This window comes from Leucoraja erinacea, chromosome 1 (assembly GCF_028641065.1).
Source record: "Leucoraja erinacea ecotype New England chromosome 1, Leri_hhj_1, whole genome shotgun sequence".
Lineage (NCBI taxonomy): Eukaryota > Metazoa > Chordata > Chondrichthyes > Rajiformes > Rajidae > Leucoraja > Leucoraja erinaceus.
In genome coordinates, this window is record NC_073377.1 from 125,268,249 (window position 1) to 125,295,447 (window position 27,199).

The following is a 27,199-nucleotide window of genomic DNA, read 5'->3' on the forward strand; positions in this document are numbered from 1 at the left end:
CAAACTGCAAACGGGACTTCTTATGGCTTTTTTTCAACAATGGCTTTCTTCTTGCCACTCTTCCATAAAGGCCCGATTTGTGGAGTGCACGACTAATAGTTGTCCTGTGGACAGATTCTCCCACCTGAGCTGTGGATCTCTGCAGCTCCTCCAGAGTTACCTTGGCTGCTTCTCTGATCAATGCTCTCATTGCCCGGCCTGTCAGTTTAGGTGGACGGCCATGTCTTGGTAAATCACAGTTGCTTCTGATCTATGAGGAATTTTGAAATATTATCTCTATCTTGCCACTCACACACAGAAACACACACATACCGTTCCCCAACAACACTGATTAAACAAAAGATCATAGAATGAATATGGTCCAGAAACCTTTCATTGAGCATTGGTGCTCATTTTATAAGCAGTTTCCCTTTTAATTTTTTTTTTTTAAAGGAGCACCTTATTTATTATAAACAAAGATAATAATAGTCTAACATGGAAGGCTAAGAGAACAAGATAAGCTGCAAAATTCAATGGACTGGCGTGGATTAAACTGCGAGAGGCTTAACAGAGATCGGGGTCTTATTCCTAAAATGGCGGAAGTGATGTTCCGTGACGTTCCGATCCATACTACACATCAGTCCATTGGATTTCGAAGGAGTGGTCTATCTTGCTCCTCTATAATCTTTGGTCTCAAGGTAGATGTTGCCACGAATCCTCGACATCCAACTTCTACCGGGCAGATCTTAGCTCTCCAACCCCGCTGTTCTGCCTCCGTTGCAAGCTCTGTATATCGTAGTTTCTTTCTTTCAAAGGCTTCCTGCACAGCATCCTCCCAAGGGACTGTGAGCCCCACAAAATTATTATTGTCATGTGTGCCGAGGTACGGTGAAATGCTTTTAATTGTGTGCTATCCAGTCAGTGAAAATGACTGTAAATGATTACAGTTTAGTTGTCCACAGTGTACAGATACAGGATAAAGGGTGTAATGTTTAGTGCAAGATTTAGTCCAATAAAGTCCAATTAAAGATAGTTCAAAGGTCTCCCATGAGGTTAATGGGAGGTCAGGATCGCTCTCTAGCTGGTGTGAGGGTAGTTCAGCAGCTGGGAAGAAACTATCCCTGAATCTGGAGGTATGCGTTTTCAAACTTCTGTATGTCTTGCTTGATGGGAGAGGTGAGAAGAGGGAGTGGCTGAGGTGAGCCTCACTCTTGATTATGCTGGTGGCCTTGTTGGGGCAGTGTGAAGTGAAGATGGAGTTTGGGAATTTGGGAATGAGAATATAATTAAGGGGTCAGTCTTGTCACATCAATATCGTACAATACTTCCAACTTCCATGTTCAATGGCTGGATCCACGTTAAATAATTCACAGGAGCTCCCTGCAAATTTCAGCCTTTTTTAAAAAAAAAATGGATATTGAGCAATAAAAATAATTATTGGCTCCTTGATTTGCGATGGCTTGAAGCCACTCTCAGGAGGGGAATTCATTATTCCAATTCATTGCACTGGACTGTGGGAAGGGGTGTGAGGTGATACCCAGCCACAATGAAGCACAAAGGGTCATAGAGTCATTCAGGCCCTTCAACCAACCATGTCCATGACCATTAAGTACCCATCTATATCAGTCCCAGTTACCCGCACTTATACGTTCATAAATTCATAGGTTCTATGAGCAGAAAAAGGTCATTCGGTATTCTGCCATTCAATTATGGCTGATCTTTCCTCTCAACCTCATTCTCATGCCTTCTCCCCATAAACCCGCACACCCTTATTAATCAACCCTTACTAATTAAATACTGCAATAAATACCTGACATATAATGTTACTTGTTGGTGGATAATTTACCTTCTTTACGAGGCATAAACAGTTGATCAAGCACTTGATCCACTGCCTGCTTTGCCTTGGTAGTCCAATGCTCACCCCTCCTTCCTTGCATTTTTGGTGGGAATGTTCCTCAAGTGCCAACACGTTTCCCAGAGGTCACTACAGCAATGATGCGGCCGTTGCAAGCTCCGCTCATGGCTCCAGCCCTGGACTACATGAAACTCATTGTGTGGGAAGGAACTGCAGATGCTGGTTTACACAGCAGACAAACACAAAATGCTGGAGTAACTCAGCAGCACAGGCAGCATCACTGGAGAGAAGGAATGGGTGATGTTTCGGGTTGAGACCCTTTTTCAGACTGGCCATTTCAGCGCTGAAGCTGCTAAATGGCAATGCATTAATTTTAACTGGCTCCAGTCATTACACAATTTTATTGGGCGATCAGAATCAATGTGTACACCCCAGGCACCACATGTTTTCAAATCATTTGAACTTCAATTTCTCGGCATCGGTCAATTATGGTAAGAAATTGTTGAAAAGCACTATTAATCAATATTTAGATCAATGCTTTCAGAAATAGAGGTTCCATAGAAAAATATTTCAAGAATGTCTCTCAATTCCGATATTAGTACCACAGTTTAAAGAACAGCTTAGTTTATTAACAACTTTATGATTTAATTTGGAAATACAACCTCCATATCTTAATACTGAGCAGACCTTATTATGGGTTTCAAACTTGAATGTCAGTTTAGTGCGTCGTAGGGATTTGTGGAACTTTTCAAAGATTAGTATCTTTGTTTGATATCAATCAGACGTGGTTTTGACGTAGAAACGGAAATTTACAGTGCAGCCTACCTATTTATGACTCAACCAAAGGTTTGCTATACTGAATGCAGTGCAACAGATTCTTAACGGCTGCCGAGATGAACCTTAATCACATTTACTTGCTCTTGATGAAGTCCTTACATTGCATCCAAGTATTAACTCAAGTAAATGCAGGTATGTTTAAATTTAACACTCAAACATAAAACTAGCTCGGCAATTTTGCTGTATCTAACTATGTTTTTCTAACAATATTATTTAAATGAATATGTCTGAGGACATACTGCCATCAATACCTAACTGTAACTCTGATCTTGTAATGTTACTTGTAATGTTGGTGGGTCATTTATCTTCTTTACTTGAGGCATGAACAGTTGATTGCTGTAAGTTGACTATATATTTCACTTAACAGTGGTCACAGAAGGAATCAATGTCAGCCAGACACCTCCAGAAATCGAGGCTTTTGAAGGAGATACCATCAATATGCAGTGCTCTTGCGAAAAGGGCAAGATAGACAGTATCAGGGTAGCATGGAAGAAAGACTCAAAGGAATTTCTTCAGGCAACTACAAATACTACAGCTAACATCAACAGAAGTTCAACTTCCATCAACGAAACAACAGCAAGGCTAACAATTAAAAATATTATCCAACATGATTCAGGAATGTACGTCTGTCAAGTCACTGTTGAAATACCACCACCGATTCGAAAAGGCTCGGGGAATGGAACAAAATTAACTGTGCAAGGTAAATCCCCACTGAAATTCTGTCATTAAAACTTTACACAGAATACTTTGAGTACTTCTCAAACAAATATTCTGATTGCTTTTTTTAATCAAAATGTGTCCTCTGATTTTCGAATGTAAAAGAACACCTGTAGTTTATTTGTTAACATAAGATCAAAAGTATTATTTTCATATCAGCATCCAATGTAGCAACAATACAGAATTAAGTATAAACTTCCTGGGCTATATTTCAAAATTGTATGTGTTATTCTCAGTTTGAAACATTGAGCACAATTTCAGAATGAAAAGACAGCAGCAGTTAGTCTATATGACAAGCTAAAAGGACAGGGTAGGACTTTCACAATGAACGGCAGGACCCGGGGAATGGTGTTGAATAGTCACATGTACGGTGAAGTAAGCTTTTACCACATTGGCGCTTCATCAATGAGGCTATTGACTAGAAATTGGGATGTTATGTTGCAGTTCTGCGTTTTGAATATGGTATTCTGTTTTGGTCACCCTGTAACAGGAAAGATGCTATTAAGCTGGAAAGATAGCAGAAAAGATTTACGAGTATGTTGCCAGGATTTGAGTTATAAGGAGAAGTTGGGCAGGCTAGGACTTAATTAATTGGAGCGCATGTGACAGAGGGGTGATCATATAGAGGTATGTAAAATCATGAGGGGCGTAGATAGGGTGAATGCACAGGGTATTTTTCCCAGGGGTTAGGGAATCAAGAATTAGGGAGTGCACAGCAGAGAAGGGAAAGATTTAACAAGATCCCGAAGAATAACTTTTTCACAAAAGGGTGGTATGTATATGGCAAAAGTTGCCAGAGGAACTGGTTGAGGCAGTTCCAATAACAAAATTTTGAAGGTTTTAGGACAGATACACGGATAGTAAAGATTTGGAGAAATATGGGACTATCTTAGATGGGCATATTGGTTGGAATGACAGAGCTAGGCTGAGAGGTCTGTTTCCATAGCGTGTGACTCTATGATTCTACGACATGATACACTACAGTAATCGGGATGAATACTGTAAATCTCTAATAAAACCACGATAAGCAAAGGGGGAAAAGGCAGGTTGGCGTAATTTGATAAAATACCTTTGAATATTTTTACCAATTCCCATTGTTACTTATAATTTTGAGTTCACGGATGAAATGAGTGCAGTACAGTTAATTTCTTCAGAAATAAATATTACAAATGCTGAATACCGCAGATAATTTAATTTTAGATAAGACACAAAAGAGCCTAGTTTGAAAGTACCTGGATGACTCCCATATGGAACGTCTCAATTAGGTACACATTCTCCTTTCATGCTCTAACCATGCTATGATTCTGCTAAAAATCCTCGTTGAAGATCCAGTGAGCAGCGTTCAGTTTCCTCCCACGTCCCAGGAACATATATGTTTGTGAGTTGATTGTAGAATTGAAAAATAGAAATGACTAATACAAAGAAAATGTGAATATTCAGAAGTTACACTTTATATTACTGATTATATTGTACAATAGTTGGTCGGTGCCAGCCTTGCCATCAGCGTTTTGTTTTCTCTACTTTTTTTTGTTTTTTTAGTGTGTCTTAATTTATGTTTTTAATGTTTCTCGGTGTGTCTTGTGTGGGGGGTGGTGCGAGGGGGTAAGGGGGAAACCATTTTGGTCGACTCCTCCACAGAGAGGAGACTTTTCATGTCGCCTCCCTCGTGGCCTAACATCGAGGATCGGTGCGGCCTTTCCCAGAGATGCGCCCGGGGCTTCAGCTGCGGGCGCAGCGCGGACTCTCGTCGCGGAGCGGGCGAGCCCTCGCCGGGAGTCGCCAGAGGGGAGCGCTCCGTTCACTGGCCGGCGACAGCCTGAAGCTCCGCACTCTGCGGAGCTCCAGCTGGCGGCGTCCGCAGCCTGGGATCCCTCATTGGGGACCCCGGAGGAGAAGAGCTCCAACCGCTGGTCCGAGGCCAACTTCTACGGCGGGGACTTACCATCCGGAGTGGGGTCCCTCGCCAGGGATCCCTGGAGAGGAGCTCTGACCGCCGGCCCTGCAGTCTGCGGTGCTTCTGGCTGCGGCGCGGCGGGGACTTTAAATCTTCGACTGCCGGCCTGCGGCCTACACGATCTTGAAGCCGCGGTCTCCGGTGGGGAGGCACCGATTCAGGGCTTACCTGGACTTACCCTGTCTGCACATCTGGATGCCCGCAGCGGTGACTGCGGGGGGTTGAGGTCCCGACCACGGGGGGAAATGGAGGAGGACTGGCCAAATTTTATGCCTATCACCACAGTGATGAATGCTTTGGTGGATGTTTGCGTTAAATTTGTGTATTGTGTGTTGTTTTTTATTGTACCGCTGCTGGCAAATTCATTTCACTTACCGTATGTTTTGCTTTATGTGCAAATGTTTATCAGCTGCAAAACCAGCAGGATGCTCCTCAGCTTCTTCCCACAGGCTATAAGACTGTTAAATGAACTTTCCCCCCTGCCAAGTATCGCGCACAAACCCCCCACACTGCAGCAGAGCCACTGTTGTGCCGCTGCCGGTCGGAACGGCTGTTGAATGTTATTGAATGTTATTAGAGGGTTAAATTGTTCATGACTGTATTTTAATTTTAATTGCTATTTATTTTGTAACGAAAACTGAACGGACACTGGTTGAGAAACGTTTTTTTGTTTCCTCTGAGTATGCGAATACTCAGGAAATGACAATAAAGATTTACAATTTACAATTACAATTTACAAGTGATGAATAAAACTTGACTTGACAATCTAAATGATTAACAATACATTGGAAAAAATAAACTCATAGGAACATGACACATGTTTGTATTAATACAAATCCATTCATCTTTATGATCAGAATAGTGGTTGTTTTATCACAGAAATATACAGATAGAAACAATGTGTCATTCAAAAGTTAATGAAATTATTATTTAAAATGGTGGAAAATACCAGGAGACGTGAAGAAGACAGGGAGCGGTAATATTTTAGATTCTAGAGTTGAGGTGCTGGAATTTATATGACCACCTAGATGATTTCAAGGCATTGCTTTTGAGTGGAGAATGATTCAATCAATGATGCTTTGTTTATTTGTCAAATGCTTCCATAGTATCATCTGAATGACATCTGCCATTTCATTATGCCCACGGAACACCTTGAGAATTTGAAGACATCAAATACAATTTATATGCTAATATATTTTTTTGGCTACAAACAAGAACAATCAACGGACGATAAGATAGTTGGACTGAGAAGTGAATTTGCTTAAAGCAATGTGGCATAACCAGATTGGGATTAAACACTTGTTTTGCACTCTGAAGATGCAGCAGACTAAAATAAAAAAGTTTAATTTTCACTTTGACTAGACATAATTATGTTGCGATCAGTGGAAAGCTAAAATGTAGTAAGTGTGCACATAAAGTACATATAGATTTCTTGGTAGAATTCAAATTGGTCAAGTGAATTCCTCTTTTAAAACTCAATTATCCTCTAAATGAAGGTGGAATTATTTTGTGCCAATGCAAACTGCATCTTAATTTCTGGTCATGACAGGGTGGTCTGGCGTACCTGATCATAGTGTGTACCCCAAATGTATTGGAGAGATATATTGAAGGAGAAACAAACGGATAGGAAGTTACCAGAGAAATAATGTATACATTTCTATATTTTTCATTTGCCCATCTTTATGGTATGATTGTGCCTTTTGGATAATACTAATTGGGCTGTATTTAAATTGTAGTCACAAATACATTTTTTTCAATACTAGAACACAAATATTGAATATTGTAAAAAAAAAAATGCTGGAGAAACTCAGCAGGTCAGGTAGCATCTGTGGAAGCAAATGAACAGACAATATTTTGGATTAGACTGAAAAAAGTGTGCCCCGAGTGAAGGTCTCCTTAAACTATGCCCCTTTTGAAGAGCTTCTCTGCAGTGAGCACTTTGCCTGCTTTAAAGTGGGGGAGATTTACATTTGTTGGAATAAGAACAAACTATGCAAAACACCAAAAGGACAGATTACAATAAATGTTTTCATATAGAAGGTCTAGGGAGGGTTGTAGGGAAGGTTGAAGGTATACTGTAGACAGCAGTAAAAAAAGGTAGATCCACAAAAATTGATATACATTTCAAACAAACATTTAACTGCTTTAACTGCTATGAAAGTTTACTGAACGCTTAAGTGTTGCTTTTGTCAGATGCATGGTTCAGTCTCTAGCCCTTAAACTAATTTTGGTATGCATCTTGGACTTATCTGTTGTGATTTTATTTGCAACTTGAGTAGTTCACCAGAATTTGAATCCGTTGATTATTTTAGAACCCAAATCTGTGATCACTTCTCAGAATCAATGTTATCAAATAATGCCTTGCAAGCTTCTGCGCTCAATATATTATCTCAATTTACTGCGAGGTACTCCCAAATTCAAAGTCTACCTCTAAACATGGATTTAAGATGAAATCAAAAATGTAATTCATTTATTTGTGACAATCTGCTGGTGTCAACATTTCTCATTGGGTCTTTGTATTTTATTGCTTTATGCATTGGTTAACTATAATTGTAAGTGCTACAACACTTTTGCCAAAACATACAAGCTTTTGACAATTTTTGATATTTCTTAGCAAAATGTTTTGTTTCTTAGGGTGGTAGACACAAGAATGTTTACATTTTTATCGGACTGCTGATATTTTTGGTTTCTTGTCCAGGTCTTATGAATATTTGGCCAGTCTTCCTCCAGATCTGCCGCTCGCTAGATAAAAGTATCTCTTTTGGTCTAGATAAACCTGTGGGATCAGATTGTGCAATTTTAAGTTGCAAACTATGGCCCTCTATGTATTGAATCTTTATCTCAATTTTGAACTGTGAACATTTTGAAAAATTGATTGGAAACTTCTCGTCAATGCAAGAGTCATCAGAGAACTAAGTAAAATAAAATGTGAATTGTCTCGTTAAGTTCGCTATTAAACTTTATCAGTTGTTATTCAGGCAGAACTATCATAATACTTTTGCAGGACAATAGCACAATAATAGAAGAAATAAAATAAGGTCATCAAAGATGCGTTTGGACACAGATGCATTTAAAAAAAGGTATTTGATTTTAAACCATTACAAATTTAAACATGATAAGGTCGTTATTCAAGATTATATACAAATAATAACATTTTTTTTAATATTAGCTTGTGGCGGCAATAGAAATATAAATTCCTGAATTTTGGAATTAGTGGGAATTCAATGATTGTTGTAATTATTATCAACAGTCAAGTCAATGCACATTTCATTTGATGAAGTACATTGGTTGTTGTGGTATAGGGTGCTTTATATTTCCCGCAAGTTACTTGAGTTTCACGTTGGGTTTCCTATTTTAATTGGCTCTCTGGCCCCATTCAGAATATTGTAATCTTACCGGCCAGGACTATTAGCCCACTGTCGATTAATGAAGGGTGGTGTAAAATCAACATTCATCTGATTCAATTTAAAAATATACCCCCTGGCTGTTCTTATTTACATCTTTTTATCTGACCTTAATTATTCCCCCAGTTTATTTTCCATTTATACTTCAGGACTTAAACGCTTTAGTGTCTTCTTAGCTGCCTAGCCATCGAAGAAAAATGCCCCTCAGTCAGAAACATTGTTAACTCATCACCAATTTTTTACATCTAATAATGTAAAAAAATGTAATTTAAGTGAACAGACCATCAATCACAAAACATGATCTATGCAATTTCCTGAATATTTTGGCACGGTACAAATCAATTAAACAAGCATGCATCAGATGCTTTAATTTTCAATTTTAGTTTAGAGAGAAACAGCATTGAAACTGGCCCTTCAGTCCACCAAAGATAGATACAAAAAGCTGAAGTAACTCCAGACCGAAGAAGGGTGTCGACCCAAAACATCATCCATTCCTTCTCTCCAGAGATGCTGCCTGACCCGCTGTTACTCCAGCTTTTTGTGTCTATCTTCGGTTTAAACCCAGCATCTGCAGTTCCTTCCTCCACCTTCAGTCCATCAAGTCCATGCTGACCATCTTTCATCCGTTCACACTAGTTCTATGTCATCCCACTTTTTCATCTACTAGGGGCAATTTACAGAGGCCCACGAACCTACAAACCCGCAGGTCTTTGGGATGTGGGGGGGAAACCAGAGCACCCAAAGGAAACCCACGCAGTCACAGGGAGAACATGTGAACCTGTGGTCAAGATCGAATCCAGGTCTCTGGTGCTGTAAGGCAGTGGCTCTACCAGCTGCACCACTGTGCCATTCATGGCTACCAAAGAGGAACACTTTCTAAAGCTTAGGGTATAGCTAAGATGGAAAATCAATGAAATTATCGTGTTTTACTTCTTCAGGAAATTCAGACCACAATTAATTAATTGCTTTCAAGCAGAATCATCTATTTATGATGATCTGCAGGAGTCAATTTCATTCAATAAGATTTAACAAGCGCACCAAATGTTAAGGGGAGAAGACAGGAGAATGGGGTTGAGGGAAAAATAGATCAGCCATGATTGAATGACAGAGCAGACTCAATTAGCTGAATGTCCTAATTCTGTACTTATGTCATATGGTCTTATGGTTCTGCAAACATTGATGCATGAAATGATCAGTTGATCGTTGTTAGTGATGTTGCTTAAGAGAGAGATGCTCTTTGGGAGATCACTATAAACACATCAGTGTTCTAACTCCGAGGTGTCATCGATTCAGATTCAGATTCAGATTCAATTCAACTTTAATTGTCATTGTCAGTGCACTGTACAGAGACAACGAAATGCAGTAGACAACAAAATGTAATTGTTTAATCATTAGTTACCAGACTATCTTCCTGATATTAGTTTTAAAATGTCTTTAACCAACTCATTAGCATTATCTTCTTGAGTTGTAATTTTTTTACAAAAGGAATTACACTCACGGGGAAATAGAGTGAAACAAAATAAGTATTGAACAGTTAATTTGCCTAAATATTGTGGAAACTAACAACATGGACATAACATTAAAGGAGATTTAAAACAAAAGTGAAAAAAACATTCGGGATAAAAAACAAAATTACCAAGTGAATCCAACTGAATTGCAGCAATGAATATTAAAATAAATTGAGTATACGGGAACAGAGACATCATTACACATATATAACAGTTCATTAGAGAAGGTGCTGATAGTCAAGGACAAATGAACAGTTAAAATATTACTATTTGTATTTAAAAAGGGAGATGGAACAAGTACCCAGAACAATGGACCATTTGAATTATTGTCAGGAAGGGGAAAGTGAATGGAATTTTAGATGCATCAGGAAAACATCATGATACCAAAATAATAAAGGTTAGAATGGATTTTAAGAGAAGGTTGTGCTAACAATGTCTCGCTGTACCTCACTTCACATGACAATAAACTAAACTAAAAATCAATTGAAGTGACAGAATGTATAAAGTATGTGATATATATTTGCACTACTAAAGAACAAGATGGTGGACTCATGAAGGGAGTAACAATATAACGGTGATTATATTGGAAAATTGCATCCGTGCTTGTAAATTTGGGAGTCCTGCCCTCATTAATGGCATTGCATACCTGGGTATTTCTTTCTTTCTTTCCATCTTAAGTCAAAGTGTGTGGATTTGTAGGATTGGAGGCAAATCGTGTACAAAACACAAAGCATAAAGTTATGGTTGAAAGTAGCTAATAAGACCAGCAAAAGATGGCAAGTAGTATTCCAAGGGCCATATATTGCAATGTACAGTAATGCTTTAGAATGATACATTTCAAACTTTTTGGTGTATTTAGAATAATGGAAGATAGCAGCTAAATATAACACTGTGTTACTAAGTTAGCAAAGTGAACGTATAACTGGCAAGTAACTTTGGTATAAGGTGTAAGGTGATTACTTCTGATAGGAAGAGCAAAGGGTCAAAGAGAACTAGAGGTTTTACACGTCACTAAAATTTGCCAAAACATTGAAAATAAAATAATTATATATATTTAATGTTAATGTGCTATATCACTTATAAGCATGGTAAAGGAGATCGCGGGGGGGGGAGGTGGGGATAGTGGGGGAGGAACAGCTAACAGTGGGGAGAGGGCAGATGAGACTAGGGAGTGGATTGGGATCTTTGATTACCTCTTGTCAGCTGGACAGGAGCTCATTTCAAGAAGGCCAATCCTAAGAAGCAGAGATTTGAAGCTTGATTTAAAATATGCTTGGTCCACATCTGAAATGTTGTGCGTATTTATGGTCTTCGTAAATTAAATAGAAAGATAATGTCGTGGCGTTAGAGAAGGTTAAATAATTAATTAGAAATATAAGATAACTGGAAGGGCATACTTGCAACAATGAGCTGAAGAGGCTGGAACACTTATTTGGAAAACAAAAGGCTGAGTGGTGATGTGGAGGTAAATGAGATTAAGAAAGACTTTAGGAGGTTGAACATGGAGAAAATGCTTTCATGTGGATTAATGCATAACTAAAGTCCGTCATTAATAAATCCAATAGAAAAGTTAGGAGAATTTTCTTCAAGCCAAGCAGTGATAAGAATTGAATGCACTAAATAACATAGGATTTGAGATAAATATCATACATCTGTATTTATGGAGATTTTAGATAAGTGCATAAGGAATAAAGAAACGGAAAAAAATACTCATACATTTGGATGAAAGAGAAAGGCAGTAGACTCAAGGAGCACATACACCATCGTAAAGTGCTTGAGGTCGAATGACCTATTTTCCATGCTGTAAAATACATCAGCATTCTTAATTTAGTTCAGAGATACAGAGTGGACACAGGCTCATTGGTCCACCAAGTCCAGGCCGACCACTGATCATCCGCATATTAGTTCCATGTTATTCTACTTTTGCATTGTAAACAAAACGGGCAATTTACAGAAGTTAATTAACCTACAAACCTTCAAACCTTTAGAAAGAGGGAGGAAACCGAAGCACCCAGAGAAAACCCACATGGTCACAGGGAGAATTTGCAAACTCCACACAAACAGCACCCGTAGTCAGAATTGAACCTGGGTCTCTGGCGCAGTGAGGCAGCAGGTCACTGTGACACTGTGCTGCCTCAGTAATCTATATGTTTGTTGTTAATAGCATCATGGATAGCTTTAATAATTCCTAATTAAGCTTTAATTATGTACTTATTACTTCAAAATGTTTTAGAGTTTTATTTGGATATAGTAACCATTATACATCTTCCTGTCGAAAAGCTGCTTGAATCTTGGTACACCATGAATGTCATCAGGTTTACTCAATAATGTACTTGGCTTCTTTAAATAAACTCTGTGGTGCAACTTCATGTGTCCAACATAAAATTAACATGTTGGTTTGGTTTGTTGGTTTGAAGGTCAACTAAATGTTCACTATACCTTCAGAGACGGAATGCATCATTAAAACATTCTCAATCTCATAGTTCTTTTCTTCATTAGCTGAGAATGATTCTGGTTTAGTTTGATAGTTTTATTACAACTGTGTAGATACAAATCTGATTCCTGCTGGGCATTCATATTCACAAGGACTAAAGAACACAATTTTGGCTGACACTCCATTAAAGTGCTACCATATAAATAGAGGCATAAAGGCATATAGTTATACAGCATGGATGCTGACCAAGTTGCCCCATCTATCGTTAGTGCCACCTACCGCATTTGTCCCTTCTCCCTCTAAACCTTTCCCATCCATGTACCTGTCCAAGTATCTTTTAAATGCTGTTATAGTATCTGCCTCAACTCTCTCCTCTGGCAGCTTATTCCATATAGCCACCATCCTCTCAGTGATAAATTTGCCCTCAGGCTCCTATTGAACCTTGATCTCTCACCATAAACAAATGTCTTCATGTTTTTGATACTCCTACCCTGGATAAATGACTCAGTGTATGTAAACCTCCTCTGGACCCTCTCCAGAGCCAGCACATTCTTCCTCAGATATGGTGCCCAAAATTGCTCACAATATTTTGTTCTCCTCATGATTTTATACACCTCAGTAAGATCACCCCTCAGCATCCTGTGCTCCAAGGAATAAAGTCCTAGCTTTCCCAACTTCTCCCGATAGCTCAGCCCCTCATGTCCTGGCAAAATCCTTGAAAATCTTCTCTAATAATCTTTCCAGCTTAATGACATCCTTCCTATAGCAGGGTGACCAAAACTGCATGCAGTACTCCAAGTGTGGCCTCACCAATGTCTTGCAAATGGTCTTGTGAGTGCTGGTGCAGGATTCCCAAAATGTTAATCTGCAAGTCGAATCGGTAGTAAAGAAAGCAAACTCAATGCTTGCATTTATTTCAAGAGAGCTCATATAAAAAAACAGGGATATAATGCTGAGGCTCCATAGGGCGCTGGTAAGGCAGCAATTGGAATATTGTGAGCAATTTTGGGCAACATATCTGATGAAGGATGTGCTGTCTCTGAAGAAGGTCCACAGGAGGTTTACAAGAATGATCCCAGGAATGAGTAGGTTAACCTATGATGAGCGTTTGTCGGCACTGGGCCTGTACTTGCTGGAGTTTAGAAGAATCAGGGGGGACCTCATTGAAACATAGAGAATAGTGAAAGGCTTGGATAGAATGGATGTGGAGAGGATGTTTCCAATAGTGGGAGAGTCTAGCACTAGAGGACTCAGAATTAAGGGATGTTCTTTTAGCATATATGGGGGATAGGAACTATTCAATGTCCCCGCCACAGATGCTGCTCGATCTGCTGAGTTCCTCCAGTAAGGATAAGCCAGGGAACTGCAAGCTGATGAGCCTTACATTAGTGGTGGAAAGTTATTGGAAGAGATTCTGAGAGGCAATATTCATTTGGAAAGGCAAGGACTGATTAGTCAGCATGCATTGTGTGTGGGAAATGATGTCTCAATAACTTGATTGAGGTTTTTTGAGGAGATGACCAAGGACTCTGATGACAGAAGAGCGGTAGATTTTACCTACATGAACATCAGAAAAGCGTTTAAAAGGTCCCACACATTAGGTTGGTCGGGAAAATTAAAACACATGGGATCCAGGGTGAGCTTGCATTTGGCTACAAAATTGGCTTGTTAACAGGAAGCAGAGGGTGTTAATGGAAGGTAAAGGGCCTGTCCCACCAGCACGCGATTGCATGGACAGTATCAGTTTTTCAGAGCCCCGCGCGATGTCGGGACCAACCCCGCACAACTGCATACGGCTCTGGCGATCGAAGTGGGACAAGCCCCGCGCGGCCGTATGGCTCAAACGACCATGTTAGGTCGCGTTAGCCGCATGCAATCGCATGCTGGTGGAACAGGCCCTTAATGGTTTTTCAGATTGGAGGCCTGTGACTAGTGGTGCACAGCAGGGATCGGTGCTGGGTTCCCTGGTGTTTGTCATATATATAATAATAGTTTGAATAGGAATGCGAGTAACATGATTAGTGAATTTGCAGATTACATCAACGTTGATTGTCTCATACACAGTGAAGAAGATTATCTTGGGTAACAAAAGGATATCAATCAAGTCGGAAAGCGAGCAAAGGAATGGTGGATAGAATTTAACATAGACAAATGCAAAGTGATGCACTTTGGAAAGTTAAGCCAATTATGGAGATATACTGTGACTGGCTGAGCCCTGGGGATAGTTCTTTGAAAGCGACACCTTGGGATACAAATATATAGTCCCTGTAAGTGGCAACATTGGATGGTGAAGAAGGCATATGGCTGACCTGCCTTCAGCAACTGAGGCACTGTAAGAGTTGGGATGTCATGTTACACTTGTACAAAATGTTGGTTGGGCTGCACTTGAAGTACTGCATGCTGTTCTAGTGGCCACATTCAAGGAAAAGTGATTCAGCTTGAGAGGGAGCAGAAATGATTCACTAGTAGGTTGCTCAGATTGAGTTATAAGGGGAGATTGGATAGGCTAGTTCTGTTTTCCCTTGTGCATGAGAGGCTGGGAGTTGAAATGGCAGTGATATATAAAATTAAAAGAAGCATCGATAAATAGTCAGAGTCTGTTTCCCACGAAGGTCTGCTTCCCATGGTAGGGATGTCTAAAACTAGAGGGCTTAGGTTTCAGGCGAGAGGGGGGAAGTTTAAAGAGGATCCAAGGAGTTTTTTTAAATATGATGAGTAATAGATTAAATATTTTATTTTAAATTTCTGATTTCCAGCGTCGGTAGTATTTGGTTTTCTTAGATGTTTTTCTGTCCGTTCCTCCCATTAATGTATATCTCACGACGATGGGGCCTTGGCGGTGGTGAAGCCTCACGGCGGCGGCAATGCCTCGCGGGTCGACACGCGGTCGACGAGAGCGTGGAGGACCGACGTGAGGGGGGAGGGGAAGAATAATGGAGGACCCGGCATGGGGCAACTGGGGGGGGTGGGGAGATCAAAAGGAGGAGCCGGAATATTTTGTAACTTTTCAGCACCTTAGGTGGTCGCTATTTGTATACGTTGGGCATGCAAGCTAAGAATTTCACTGTGCCGAGTCACATGTGACAGTAAAGTATTCCTATTACTATTCCTATCTACTCCTTGTGCAATCTATGAACTGTTCTGGCCCTCGCTGGTCTTAAGGTTTTCACCAGCATTCTCTTAGATTGATTTGTGATTATTTTATACTTACAGATTCTCATTGTGGCCTTGCCCTTCAGTGGAAATATATTTTTTGTTCCCTAATCTAGTACGCCTTTCTATAATTATAATGACCATTGTTAGGCTCACATCTCAGATCTAAATCTTAATTCCATTTTCATGGGTGTTAGTTCCAAAACCCTTAAACACCTCTCCTGATCTAAAATCTGCCAATATTTGGTATGGACCTTACATTCAAATACATTTTGTAAAAAGATTTCTAAATCGCAATTCTTTCTATAAGGAAATGTTCCTAGCAACCAACATTAAGCAACTTGTTCTATATTTTTTAGTTGAATTCTCATTCTGACTGCCCCACCAGAGGAAGTGGTATCTCTCTATCTTGTTAACACTCAATTGGACAATTTGAAGACCATAATATTATCCATAAAGAGAAAATAAACTCAGTCTGTGCCATTTCTCAACTTAATGCATTCAGCTTTATCCTTCATTGACAATGTTTAAGTGTGAAAGAATTAGTGTATATAGTACATAACAAAAAAAAAAAAATGCTTGTACAAATGTTGATTTACTCAAATAATGGTTCCAATTGAAATGCTGAATACTCTTTACAAGGTTTACAATGTCATCAGTATAAATTAATTAATTTAGCTATGGCACATCTTTATGGGCTGAATGTTAAATCAGTTCCCACAGATTGTTGTTCAAAGCCACTCTAGCTAGCTTCATCAATATTCACATTTTAATAAGAAACAATATTTTTAAATCATCACAGATTCAGAATTATCTAAATAATCTTCAAATTAAATGTAATCCTGTTTTGGAAATGCCACAATATTCATAGGATGTATCATTATAAATTATATTTAATTATTTATTTTGTTCCTCTCAACAATAGTTTAATTTCATTTTATTTAATAACTTTGAAACCTTTTTTTTCTCTAGCAAATGTAAACTACAGTCCTAAATTTTGTGCAGTGCTACTGTTGCTGATATTGGTTCCTGCAATTATATATTATAAGCAACGACAGAAAAGGAAAACAAATGCAAGAGCGTCAGGTATGTGAGTTAATAATAGTTAAGAACAAAAAAAATGGTTTTCAAACTGAAAAGCAATGGATCACAACTACATTATGATGTGCGGCTTAAAATGCATTGACACCATACAGATCATGTCACCTCCTCTTCTCTCTTTATTAATTTAACACAATAGACAATAGGTGCAGGAGTAGGCCGTTCACCCCTTCGAGCCAGCATCGCCATTCAATGTGATCATGGCTGATCATCCACGATCAGTACCCCGTTCCTGCCTTCTCCCCATATCCCCTGACTCTGCTATCTTTAAGAGCCCTATCTAGCTCTCTCTTGAACATCCATAGAACAAGCCTTCACCATCCTCTGAGGCAGAGAATTCCACAGACTCGCCGCCCTCTGTGTGAAAAAGTGTTTCCTCATCTCCGTTCTAAATGGCTTACCACTTATTCTTAAACTGTGACCCCTGGTTCTGGACTTCCCCAACACTTTTGTACATGTTGGGGGAGGCCAGAACTCCTGCCATTGCCTCAAGGTTCGACAGAAATAAAGGTATTAAGTTTGTAGTGAAGGAATTAGGTTTAGATTTATTGTCACATGTACCATGGTACAGTGAAAGGCTTTGTTTGGCATGCTATTGAGACAGATCAGATATACCATACATAGATACAGTTGAGTCAAACTCAAGGACAATAGAAATGGTATTTTGTTTTGGTTGCCCCAGTGTCCATAGAAAAGCAAAATTGAAAGGGATCACTTTTTATATTGGAAAATCTTCACCCAAATTCTGGATGTCCTATACTTTCCTAATACAGAGAAGGAGGACATTTGACTCGCTTATCTCCCTACAACTTATTCTCCCTCACATGCCTATGAATTGTAACCCCCACCCCGGGCCCAATATTCTTCCCAATTACACTCAGGCAATTCGCAGTAGCTAATTAATCTTAAGTGGCAGAAAACCAGAGCATTCAGGAAAACCCGCACTGACAGCATCCGAGTTGTGAGTCAAACCTGGGCTGATAGTACTGTGTGACAATCTTCCCTACATTCCAAGTATTTTGGGATTGCAAGAATATTCCATTATAATATAATATGCACAAACTCCCTTGATTCATTAACTGTAAATGTATGTCATGTCAGAGGTGTTTCTATTCAATTGTTATAATATTGCCAGAATTACAGAAGAACCTTTGCTTGCAGGTGTGAGCAGGGATTCCACCAAACGTCTGGCAATGTAACTGCAATGGAATGGCAAAAGTTTAAAACAATCAGCCACTTCTCAAACAATGCTTAATTATACACCTGAAATCTGCTTATAATTGTAATATTTTAGATATTATTAGTCCAGAACGTCTTGCCAATAGTGAGCGGCCTGCATTTTCCATTCACACTGCCTACATTCTCCACACGTTTAGATTGCACTTACCCTCAGATGATCATCTAGCAGCAATTTTCTTGATGAGGGAGACGTCAGCAAGAATCTGATCATTCCCGAGCTGTGCCGTCAAAATGCTCAAACTCTCCTGCATTCCGAGATGTACACAAATTATTAGGAACTGATTAAAATACTGAAAACTTTCACAATTAAATATTAAAAGAGGCATATTTAAACAATGAGAAGTTTAATTAATAATAATATTAATACATTCAAAAAAGATGCATTTCTTCCTTTCTATTAAATGAATGTTTTGGGTTTAGGTTTATTATTGTCATGTGTGGTGAAAAGCTTTGTTTTACATGCTATCCAAACATATCAGATATACTACGTGTAAATATAAACGTCAAACTCCAGTACAATAGATGGAGCAAATGGGAAGGTTGCAGAATATAGTTCTCAGCATTGTAGTGCAACAGTTCCACAGACAAAGTTCATCACCCATAATGGGTTAGAGGTGAATCGGACAGTACCCTAGCTCATGGAAGGGCCGTTCAGAAACCTGATGACAAAGGGGAAGAAGTTACACCTGTTAGAGGATCAGCAACCAATTTCTCAAGTGGTAATGCCTGGGATTTGCAGGAAATTAGCAGTGTCTTCCTGGGTTCCACAAGGATTTTATTGGCAGAGCTTCGCCAGCAGAAAGCCATCAAACCACTTTCAGGAAGTTCGATGTCTGTTCAATGCAGACTTGCATGAGAGCCTTGAACTTCCCGATACTTAGGTTGGTAAATGCCATTGGTTTCACACAAAACCACTGGAATTTCTCAGGAAAATCCAGCCATCAGTTTGAAAACAGGGCACACGAATATCATATATAGTCATGTATTTTTCTGTTTCATATGAATTTGTTCTTGGTATTTTATTAATTGTTAACTGCATTTTTTTCCAGAACAAATAACCATGCTTTGCATACTGATGCCCATTTATACTGGATAATAATATTGATTTTATAATTGACATAAAGTTATTTTTATTATTTTGGATCTGAAATGATATTAGCTTAGCAAAAACTTAAATTATCAAATATAGTTTTTATGTCAGTGACCATCAGTAGATCTGCTCAAAAGTTGGGGTTTTCATTTGTGAACTGTGGACTCTGCTGCCGACATTTTGCTCAGAACAAAGTGCCTAATGCGGGCCATGTCCTGAGACAATGAGGATTTCTTTCCTGATTCTAGTCCTAAGATTAATAGAAACATAGAAAATAGGTGCAGGAGTAGGCCATTCGGCCCTTCGAGCCTGCACTGCCATCTCTCCAAATTGGTTGGCAGACAGGAAACAAAGAGTAGGGATTAGCAGGTCACTTTCAGAATGGCAGGCAGTGACTAGTGGGGTACCACAAGATTCGGTGCTGGGACCACAGCTATTTACAATATACATCAATGATTTAGATGAAGGGATTCAAAGTAACATTAGCAAATTTGCAGATGACACAAAGCTGGGTGGCAGTGTGAACTGTGAGGAAGATGCTATGAGAATGCAGGGTGACTTGGACAGGTTGGGGGAGTGGGCAGATGCATGGCAGATGTAGTTTAATGTTGATAAATGTGAAGTTATCCACTTTGGTAGCAAAAACAGGAAGGCAGATTATTATCTAAATGGTGTCAAGTTGGGAAAAGGGGAAGTACAACGGGATCTGGGGGTCCTTGTTCATCAGTCAATGAAAGTAAGCATGCAGGTACAGCAGGCAGTGAAGAAAGCGAATGGCATGTTGACCTTCATAACAAGAGGAGTTGAGTATAGCAGCAAAGAGGTCCTTCTGAAGTTGTATAGGGCCCTAGTGAGACCACATCTGGAGTACTGTGTGCAGTTTTGGTGCCCTCATTTGAGGAAGGACATTATTGCTATTGAGGGAGTGCAGCGTAGGTTTACAAGGTTAATTCCTGGGATGGCGGGACTGTCATATGCTGAGAGAATGGAGCGGCTGGGCTTGTATACTTTGGAATTTAGAAGGATGAGAGGAGATCTTATTGAAACATATAAGATTATTAAGGGTTTGGACACGCTAGAGGCAGGAAACATGTTCCCGATGTTGGGGGAGTCCAGAACCAGGGGTCACTGTTTAAGAATAAGGGATAAGTCATTTAGAGCAGAGATGAGGAAACACTTTTTTCACACAGAGAGTTGTGAGTCTGTGGAATTCTCTGCCTCAGAGGGCAGTGGAGGCCGGTTCTCTGGATACTTTCAAGAGAGAGCTAGATAGGGCTCTTTAAGGTAGCAGAGTCAGAGGATATGGTGAGAAGGCAGGAACTGATTGGGGATGATCAGCCATGATCACATTGAATGGCGGTGTTGACTCAAAGTGTCGAATGGCCTACTCCTGCGCCTATCATCTATTGTCTATTGTAAGATTGTATCATTCAGACCTACATCAACTCAATGGAATCGTACTGAAGCTTATCGTATACTTGGAGCATTGTAAAATTTGACCTGTAATTGTATTAATATTACATGAAATTTAATCCTGATTCATTTATTTCTGCACTTTTATCTCTCAGGTCGTGTTGTGACAGAAGTGATCAATGAAGAAAACCAAGAGAATGAAGGGAGTGAGGAAAACACACATTCAAGAGGCTCATCTCATTGGGTATGTTGAATTGGGAATCCTTGGGTCATTTGAATCCTTTTATGAAGGATGCAGATCATAAATCCAGAAACCTTTCCAAGTTTATCAGTTACAAAGGCAAAATGGGCTAAGAAATATAGAGAAAATGCTCTGTTGAAAGAAGCAAAGTTAATGTTTCATGGGGATGACCTTTCATCACAAGTGGGAATGATTAGTGATTATTTAAAAAAAAAGAGATAATAGAAACATAGACATAGATAACATAGAAATTAGGTGCAGGAGTAGGCAGGTTTGAGCCTGCACCGCCATTCATATGATCATGGCTGATCATCCAACTCAGTATCCCGTACCTGCCTTCTCTCCATACCCTCTGATCCCCTTAAACACACATTAACTCCGTTCTAAATATAGCCAATGAACTGGCCTCGACTACCCTCTGTGGCAGAGAGTTCCAGAGATTCACCACTCTCTGTGTGAAAAAAGTTCTTCTCATCTCAGTTTTAAAGGATTTCCCCCTTATCCTTAAGCTGTGACCCCTTGTCCTGGACTTCCCCCAACATCGGGAGCAATCTTCCTGCAATAAAGAATGAGAAAAGTGATGGTTTGCCAACTGAAAGATGAACCAAGTCTATCCAGTAGGGACTAGTGAACCTTCTCTGCACTCCCTCTAAAAATGCTTCTCAGATGGGAATATTAAGAATGTTGCAGGTAGAAATGGGAGAGGGATAAAGAAAACAAAATTAAAGTTCTATGATAGGGCAGAAGGAAGGAGAATAAATGAGAAAAGTGATGGTTTGCGAACTGAAAGGTGATGGGGACTAGTGAATTATAAAAGCTTCTTCTGGGATATTGAAGGAGATATATAAAACTGGATGAAGAAAGGAAAAGAATGTCAATGCTGAAATTCTGAGGTACAAGGCTAAAATTATGTGGAATTGTTGAATTCTAGCTGGGAGATACTATTGATTAAACATACATTGAGCTGTTGGGAAATGCAGAACAATGGAAGATTATATACAGACAAGAGATATAAGATCTAATCAATTTGTCCTGACCTTACTCTGCTCTTCAATATAATCATGGCTGATCATTTCTCTTAAAATAAATTTTCAAAACAGCCACTCCCCAACTTACATAAGGGTTATGTCCCACAGACCCTTGTGTAAGTCAGGAACAGAAGCACCACTACGCAAGCGTAAATTTGTTATTTGATGTGACCACCTCGTTGGAGCTCCCACATGGGGACCGCATGCGAGCTCTGAAGCGGAGACCAGGTAGAAGCGTCACGAGAACAAATAACTAACACAGCAGGCAAACTTGAAATTGTTGATTCTCTTCACCATTAACCAGTCCAGGGTTGTGAATCCTTGGCTTCACTCTTCTAAAGTCAACAATCAACTAAAGCCAACAATGGACTGTTACATTTATAACAATTGACTACTTGGACTTGCTGACGTTGAGAGCAAGGTTATTGTTCTGGCATTATTCAATTAGATTATCAATCTTCCTCCTATACTCTGACTCATCACTACCTGCATCTGCAGTTCTGTCTTACCTGTAATTTGTCCAAAGGTGGTCGTGTCGTCAGTGAACTTAAAGATTAAAAAATGTATAATACATTTTTGAAAGTCTCAGGTTTGCAAGTAGAAAACAGAAACATAGAAAATAGGTGCAGGGGAGACCATTCGGCCCTTCGAGCTAGCACCGCCATTCATTGCGATCATGGCTGATCGTCCCCGATCAATAACCCGTGCCTGCCTTCTCCCCATATCCCTTGATTCCACTAACCCCTAGAGCTCTATCTAACTCTCTCTTAAATCCATCCAGTGTACTTATAATTGTAATCCCAGAATTAGCTTTGATTGAAGCCCCTCCTATTGATTAGGAATGATTCACTTCCAATTGTTTTTTTAAAGCAATCCTAGCAGTACATAAGAAAAAGATGAGTACTATAGAGAGATTCATTCACCAACAAATAACTTTATTGCTTTTCAGATGGCTTCATCGCTTTATGAATCGTTTGATTACTTCACAATCAAACAAGAAGAAAAGGAAGAAGCATGTAACATATCAGAGAGTTGATTACAAAAAAAGGAGAAAAAAAAAATCAAAATCGAATTTGTGTTGTTGAATTTTCATAACTTTTTGATAAGGGTTACAATCCTCTGTCAGCTTTGATAATTCATGAGCATTACTGCAGTAGAATCTGATGTTTGGTCATTAGTTTAACAATCTACTTGACAAGCAATATTAAACACCAGAGATCAGAAAGATTAAAGAAAATCCCATTCTCCTCTTTAACAGTCCTCTCCTGGTTTATGGAGCCAACATTAAATGAGTCGTGTTGATGCCATAGGAACAAGCTTTTAGCTTGTGGAGCTCTTTCGTTCGGGGGAATTATCAAAGGAGAAAATCAGGGAGTTAATAAATGTTCATACTGTTTTGGTCAGAAAAAAAAAATGGGTCAGGTATGGGGAACAGGGATCAATTGTACCCCTGGAGTGGAGGGGATTGAGGAGCATATTAAAATCACAGGGAAGGTCACAATGAGGGCAGGAGAGCTCTGGTAGATAAGATCAATGAGAATCAAAGGAGAATTTTAAGGAAAAAAATGATAACTAGAGAGAGGACCAGGCCCCTCAGAAACCAAAGTGATGAGGTGCCAGAGAATGAAAAGGTTTTTAATGTTGTGCCTCTACATAAGAAATGCTACAAAGAAAAACATAGGGGCTATAAACCTGTAAGTCTAACATCTCTGATAGTAAAGTTACTGGAGAGAATTTTGAGGGATAATATATACTTGCATTTGGAAGGACAGGGATTGATTCGGGATGACTAGCATTGTTTTTTCATGTCTTAACAAATTTGATTGAGTTTTTTGAAGACGTAACCAAGAAGGTTGATGAGGGCATCACTGTAGACATAGTCAACATGGACTTCAGCAATGGATTTGTTTACGTTGTGCATGGTAGGCTGCTCTGGAAGGTTAGATAGCATGGAAATTAGGTACAGCTAGCTAACTGGATACAGACTTGACTTCATGGTAGGAAGCTGAGGGTGGTGGTGGTGGAAGTGTGTTTTTCTGAGTGTAGACCTGCAACTATTGGTGTGCCTTGGGGATCGGTAATGGGGCCATTGCTGTTTGTCATCTATATCAACAATCTGGATGAGTATATACAGGGCTGGGCCCAATTGGGATCAATTTTGGTGAGCCCCAGGTTCCCAGCCAAGGTCTGTCAGCCCTGTTATTTAGTATATATTATGAAATTGTACACTAAGGTGCTATGGATTATATACTGTCTTAATCTCTCCTGCTCTCATCTGACTGCCAGTACCTCCACTGGCTACCAACCTTTACCGTAGCTGCTAATTACTATTAAACAGCATTATACCACGTGTTATTTAACAAAGATTTACTAATATTCTGTATGGGCTCTGCAGTTGCAACCTTGCTCCTTGCAATCAATGTTTCAGTCTGTGGTCAGGGAGAATGTCGTCCCTGTATAGCTCCCTCCCGATGGATGGGAATGAGGGGTGGGAATCGGAAGGCCCCAAGGTTGATGATGGGAGGGAGCGGGGAATGTGACCTGCTGTCACTGCCACCACACCTTCGCCGCACGACTGCTTCAGCCTTGTCAAGCTGATATTGACCACTTTTTTTCCAACACTTGTTAGTTACCACACGTACCAATCGCAGCTGTGGCTTACCACTGGATCCTGTATTAAGCAAACACACACACGGGGGAAGAAGCGGACATGATGTTTCTGTTGATACGACGGCTGCAACAGGCCTTTGGGTCCGTGAAATGGCATCAACACCTGGCGACTATTGCATATAGACTCAGTGCCTGTTTCTGTGCATTATATGCTAACCGGGCAGCGTACTTGGATACGGCAATAATCACACTGATCTCTATGCAAAATAATTTCACTGTGCCTTGGTAGATATGACAATGAAGGAACTATTGTGTCCACACATTTATGCATGTGAGTGTGTGACATAAATCAAACGCTATTCCATTTGGCAACTGCTGCTTTTGGGAGCGGACGGCGCTGTTTGCTTCAGATGCACCTTGACTGACTAATTCCATATAAGAGTCAGCTGCTCGGTCAGTGACTATCCTGGTAACATCAGGCGTGTGTACACATCCGCTGGTGGGTTCACCGTTACTGTCTGAAGTAAAGTTGTAGTAACGGGTCCCCCGTGCCCCGGGTAAGTGGGGGATACGGGAATAGTATCCCGGAAAGTGGTGACAGTATTGAGAGTTAACCGCGGGGTTGTGTTGTTGCCAGTGAGGAATTTCTACTGGGGTCGCTGCAGAGGGGATAGAGTGTATTGCCCACCAGCCTAGCGCGGGCCTCCCTTAGAAGCGGGACCCAATTGGGAGCAATTGGTCCAATAGGCTTAAGGCCGGCCCTGAGTATATACAAGGCATGATTAGTAACTATGCAGATGACAATAAAATAGGTGGTATTGTAGGCAGTGAAGATGGTTATCAAGAATTTTAATTTGCTGGACAAATGGGTTGAGTGGATAATTGAGCATAATTCAAAGACATGTGAGGTGCTGCATTTTGGGAGGTCAAACCAGGTCAGGCCATTCACAGTGAATGAGAGGTCAAACCAGGGCAGGCCATTCACAGTGAATGGTAGGTCCCTGGGGAGTGTTGTAGAGCAGAGGGACCAAGGTACATATTTCTCTGAAAGCAGCATTGCAGGTAGATAGGGTTATGAAGAAGGCGTTTGCCATCATTAGTCAAAGAGTAGGGATTAGAGGTTAGGAAATTGTTACAGTTGTACAAGACGTTGGTGAGGCCGCACTTTGAGTATGGTGTTCAATTTTCATCAGGAATGTCCTTAAGCTGCAAAGAGTGCAGGAAAGATTATGAGGATGTTACCAAGACTTATGGGTCTGAATTAATGGGAGAGCTTGGGCAGGCGAGGACTTTATTCCCTGCTGAAGTCCTGCCTCCCCGTTCTCTGCCCCTACCTCATTAATCTCTTCAACTCCTCATTGTCCCAAGGAATTGTCCCCTCTGCTTTTAAAACTGCTGCTGTCACACCAATCTTAAAGAAACCTGGTCTTGATCCCTCCTCTCTCATTAACTACCGCCCAATCTCAAACCTCCCCTTTCTTTCAAAAACCCCGGAGCGTATCGTCGCGTCACAACTTCATTCCCACCTCCTCGCGTATAACCTACTCGAACCCCTCCAATCTGGCTTTCGCCCCCTCCATAGCACAGAAACTGCTCTCCTCAAAGTCCTCAACGACCTCCTCACCTCTGCTGACACTGGTTCCCTCAACATCCTCATCCTCCTCGACCTGAGTGCAGCCTTCGATACAGTGAACCATAACATCCTGCTTACCAGACTTAAAGACCTTGGCATTGAAGGTTCTGCACTCAGCTGGCTCCGTTCCTACCTTTCCAACCGATCCCACTTCATCTCTCTCCATAACCACACCTCTGCTACAGCCACAGTCACTCAAGGCGTTCCCCAAGGCTCTGTTCTCGGTCCCCTCCTCTTCATCATCTACATCCTCCCCCTTGGTCATATACTCTGTCACTTCAAACTGGACTTCCATTGCTATGCTGATGACACCCAGATCTATCTCAGCACCAAGTCCCCTCACCACCCCCCTCTCTCCCATATCACATCCTGCCTGTCAGCCATCAAATCTTGGATGCAACTCAACTTCCTTAAATTAAACAGTAACAAAACAGAATTTCTCCTCATTGGCTCCAAATCAACACTTACCAAAATTAACAACCCCACTCTCACTATTGACGGCACCACTGTCTCCCCATCTCCTCAGGCCCGCAACCTTGGCGTGATCTTTGACTCAACCCTCTCCCTTGAGCCTCACATCCGCCATGTTGTCAAAACATCATTTTTTCACCTCCGCAACATTGCCAAAATCAGACCCTCTCTCACACCCCCCGCTGCTGAAAGACTCATCCATGCCTTCATCTCCTCCCTACTGGACTACTGTAACTCTCTTCTCTTTGACATCAATTCCAGCAACATCAACCGACTCCAACTGGTCCAGAATGCAGCCGCCCGACTCATTACCCACACCAAATTCTGGCACCACATCACCCCAGTCCTCAAACAACTTCACTGGCTTCCCATCTCCCACCGGATCATCTACAAAATCCTGGTCCTCACCTAAAAACCCTTAACCCTTGCCCCCCCCCCCCCCCCCCCCCCCCCCTCACTGACCTCCTCTCCCCTTACCAACCCTCACGGTCCCTCAAATCCATTTCAGCCGGTCTCCTCTCCATTCTGAAAT

The 27,199-nt window shown here is 40.5% G+C and overlaps 1 protein-coding gene across 1 annotated transcript; it reads left to right on the plus strand.

Moving 5' to 3' along the window:
• Positions 1–2,500: 2,500 nt before the first annotated feature.
• On the plus strand, positions 2,501–24,082 carry LOC129701708 (uncharacterized). The gene is made up of 5 exons (XM_055643080.1): positions 2,501–2,803; positions 3,039–3,371; positions 16,814–16,927; positions 20,840–20,928; positions 22,903–24,082. Exons 1-5 carry the CDS (start codon positions 2,695–2,697, stop codon positions 22,987–22,989), a joined length of 732 nt encoding a protein of 243 aa, XP_055499055.1. The 5' UTR covers positions 2,501–2,694; the 3' UTR covers positions 22,990–24,082.
• Positions 24,083–27,199: the final 3,117 nt, after the last annotated feature.

Coding starts and splice junctions, on each gene's coding strand:
- LOC129701708 (XM_055643080.1), top strand. CDS start 2,695: ATGCAGTGCAACAGATTCTTAACGGCTGCCGAGATGAACCTTAATCAC. Junction 3,372..16,813: donor AACAAAATTAACTGTGCAAG/GTAAATCCCCAC, acceptor TTTTTTCTCTAG/CAAATGTAAACTACAGTCCT. Junction 20,929..22,902: donor CAAGAGGCTCATCTCATTGG/GTATGTTGAATT, acceptor ATTGCTTTTCAG/ATGGCTTCATCGCTTTATGA.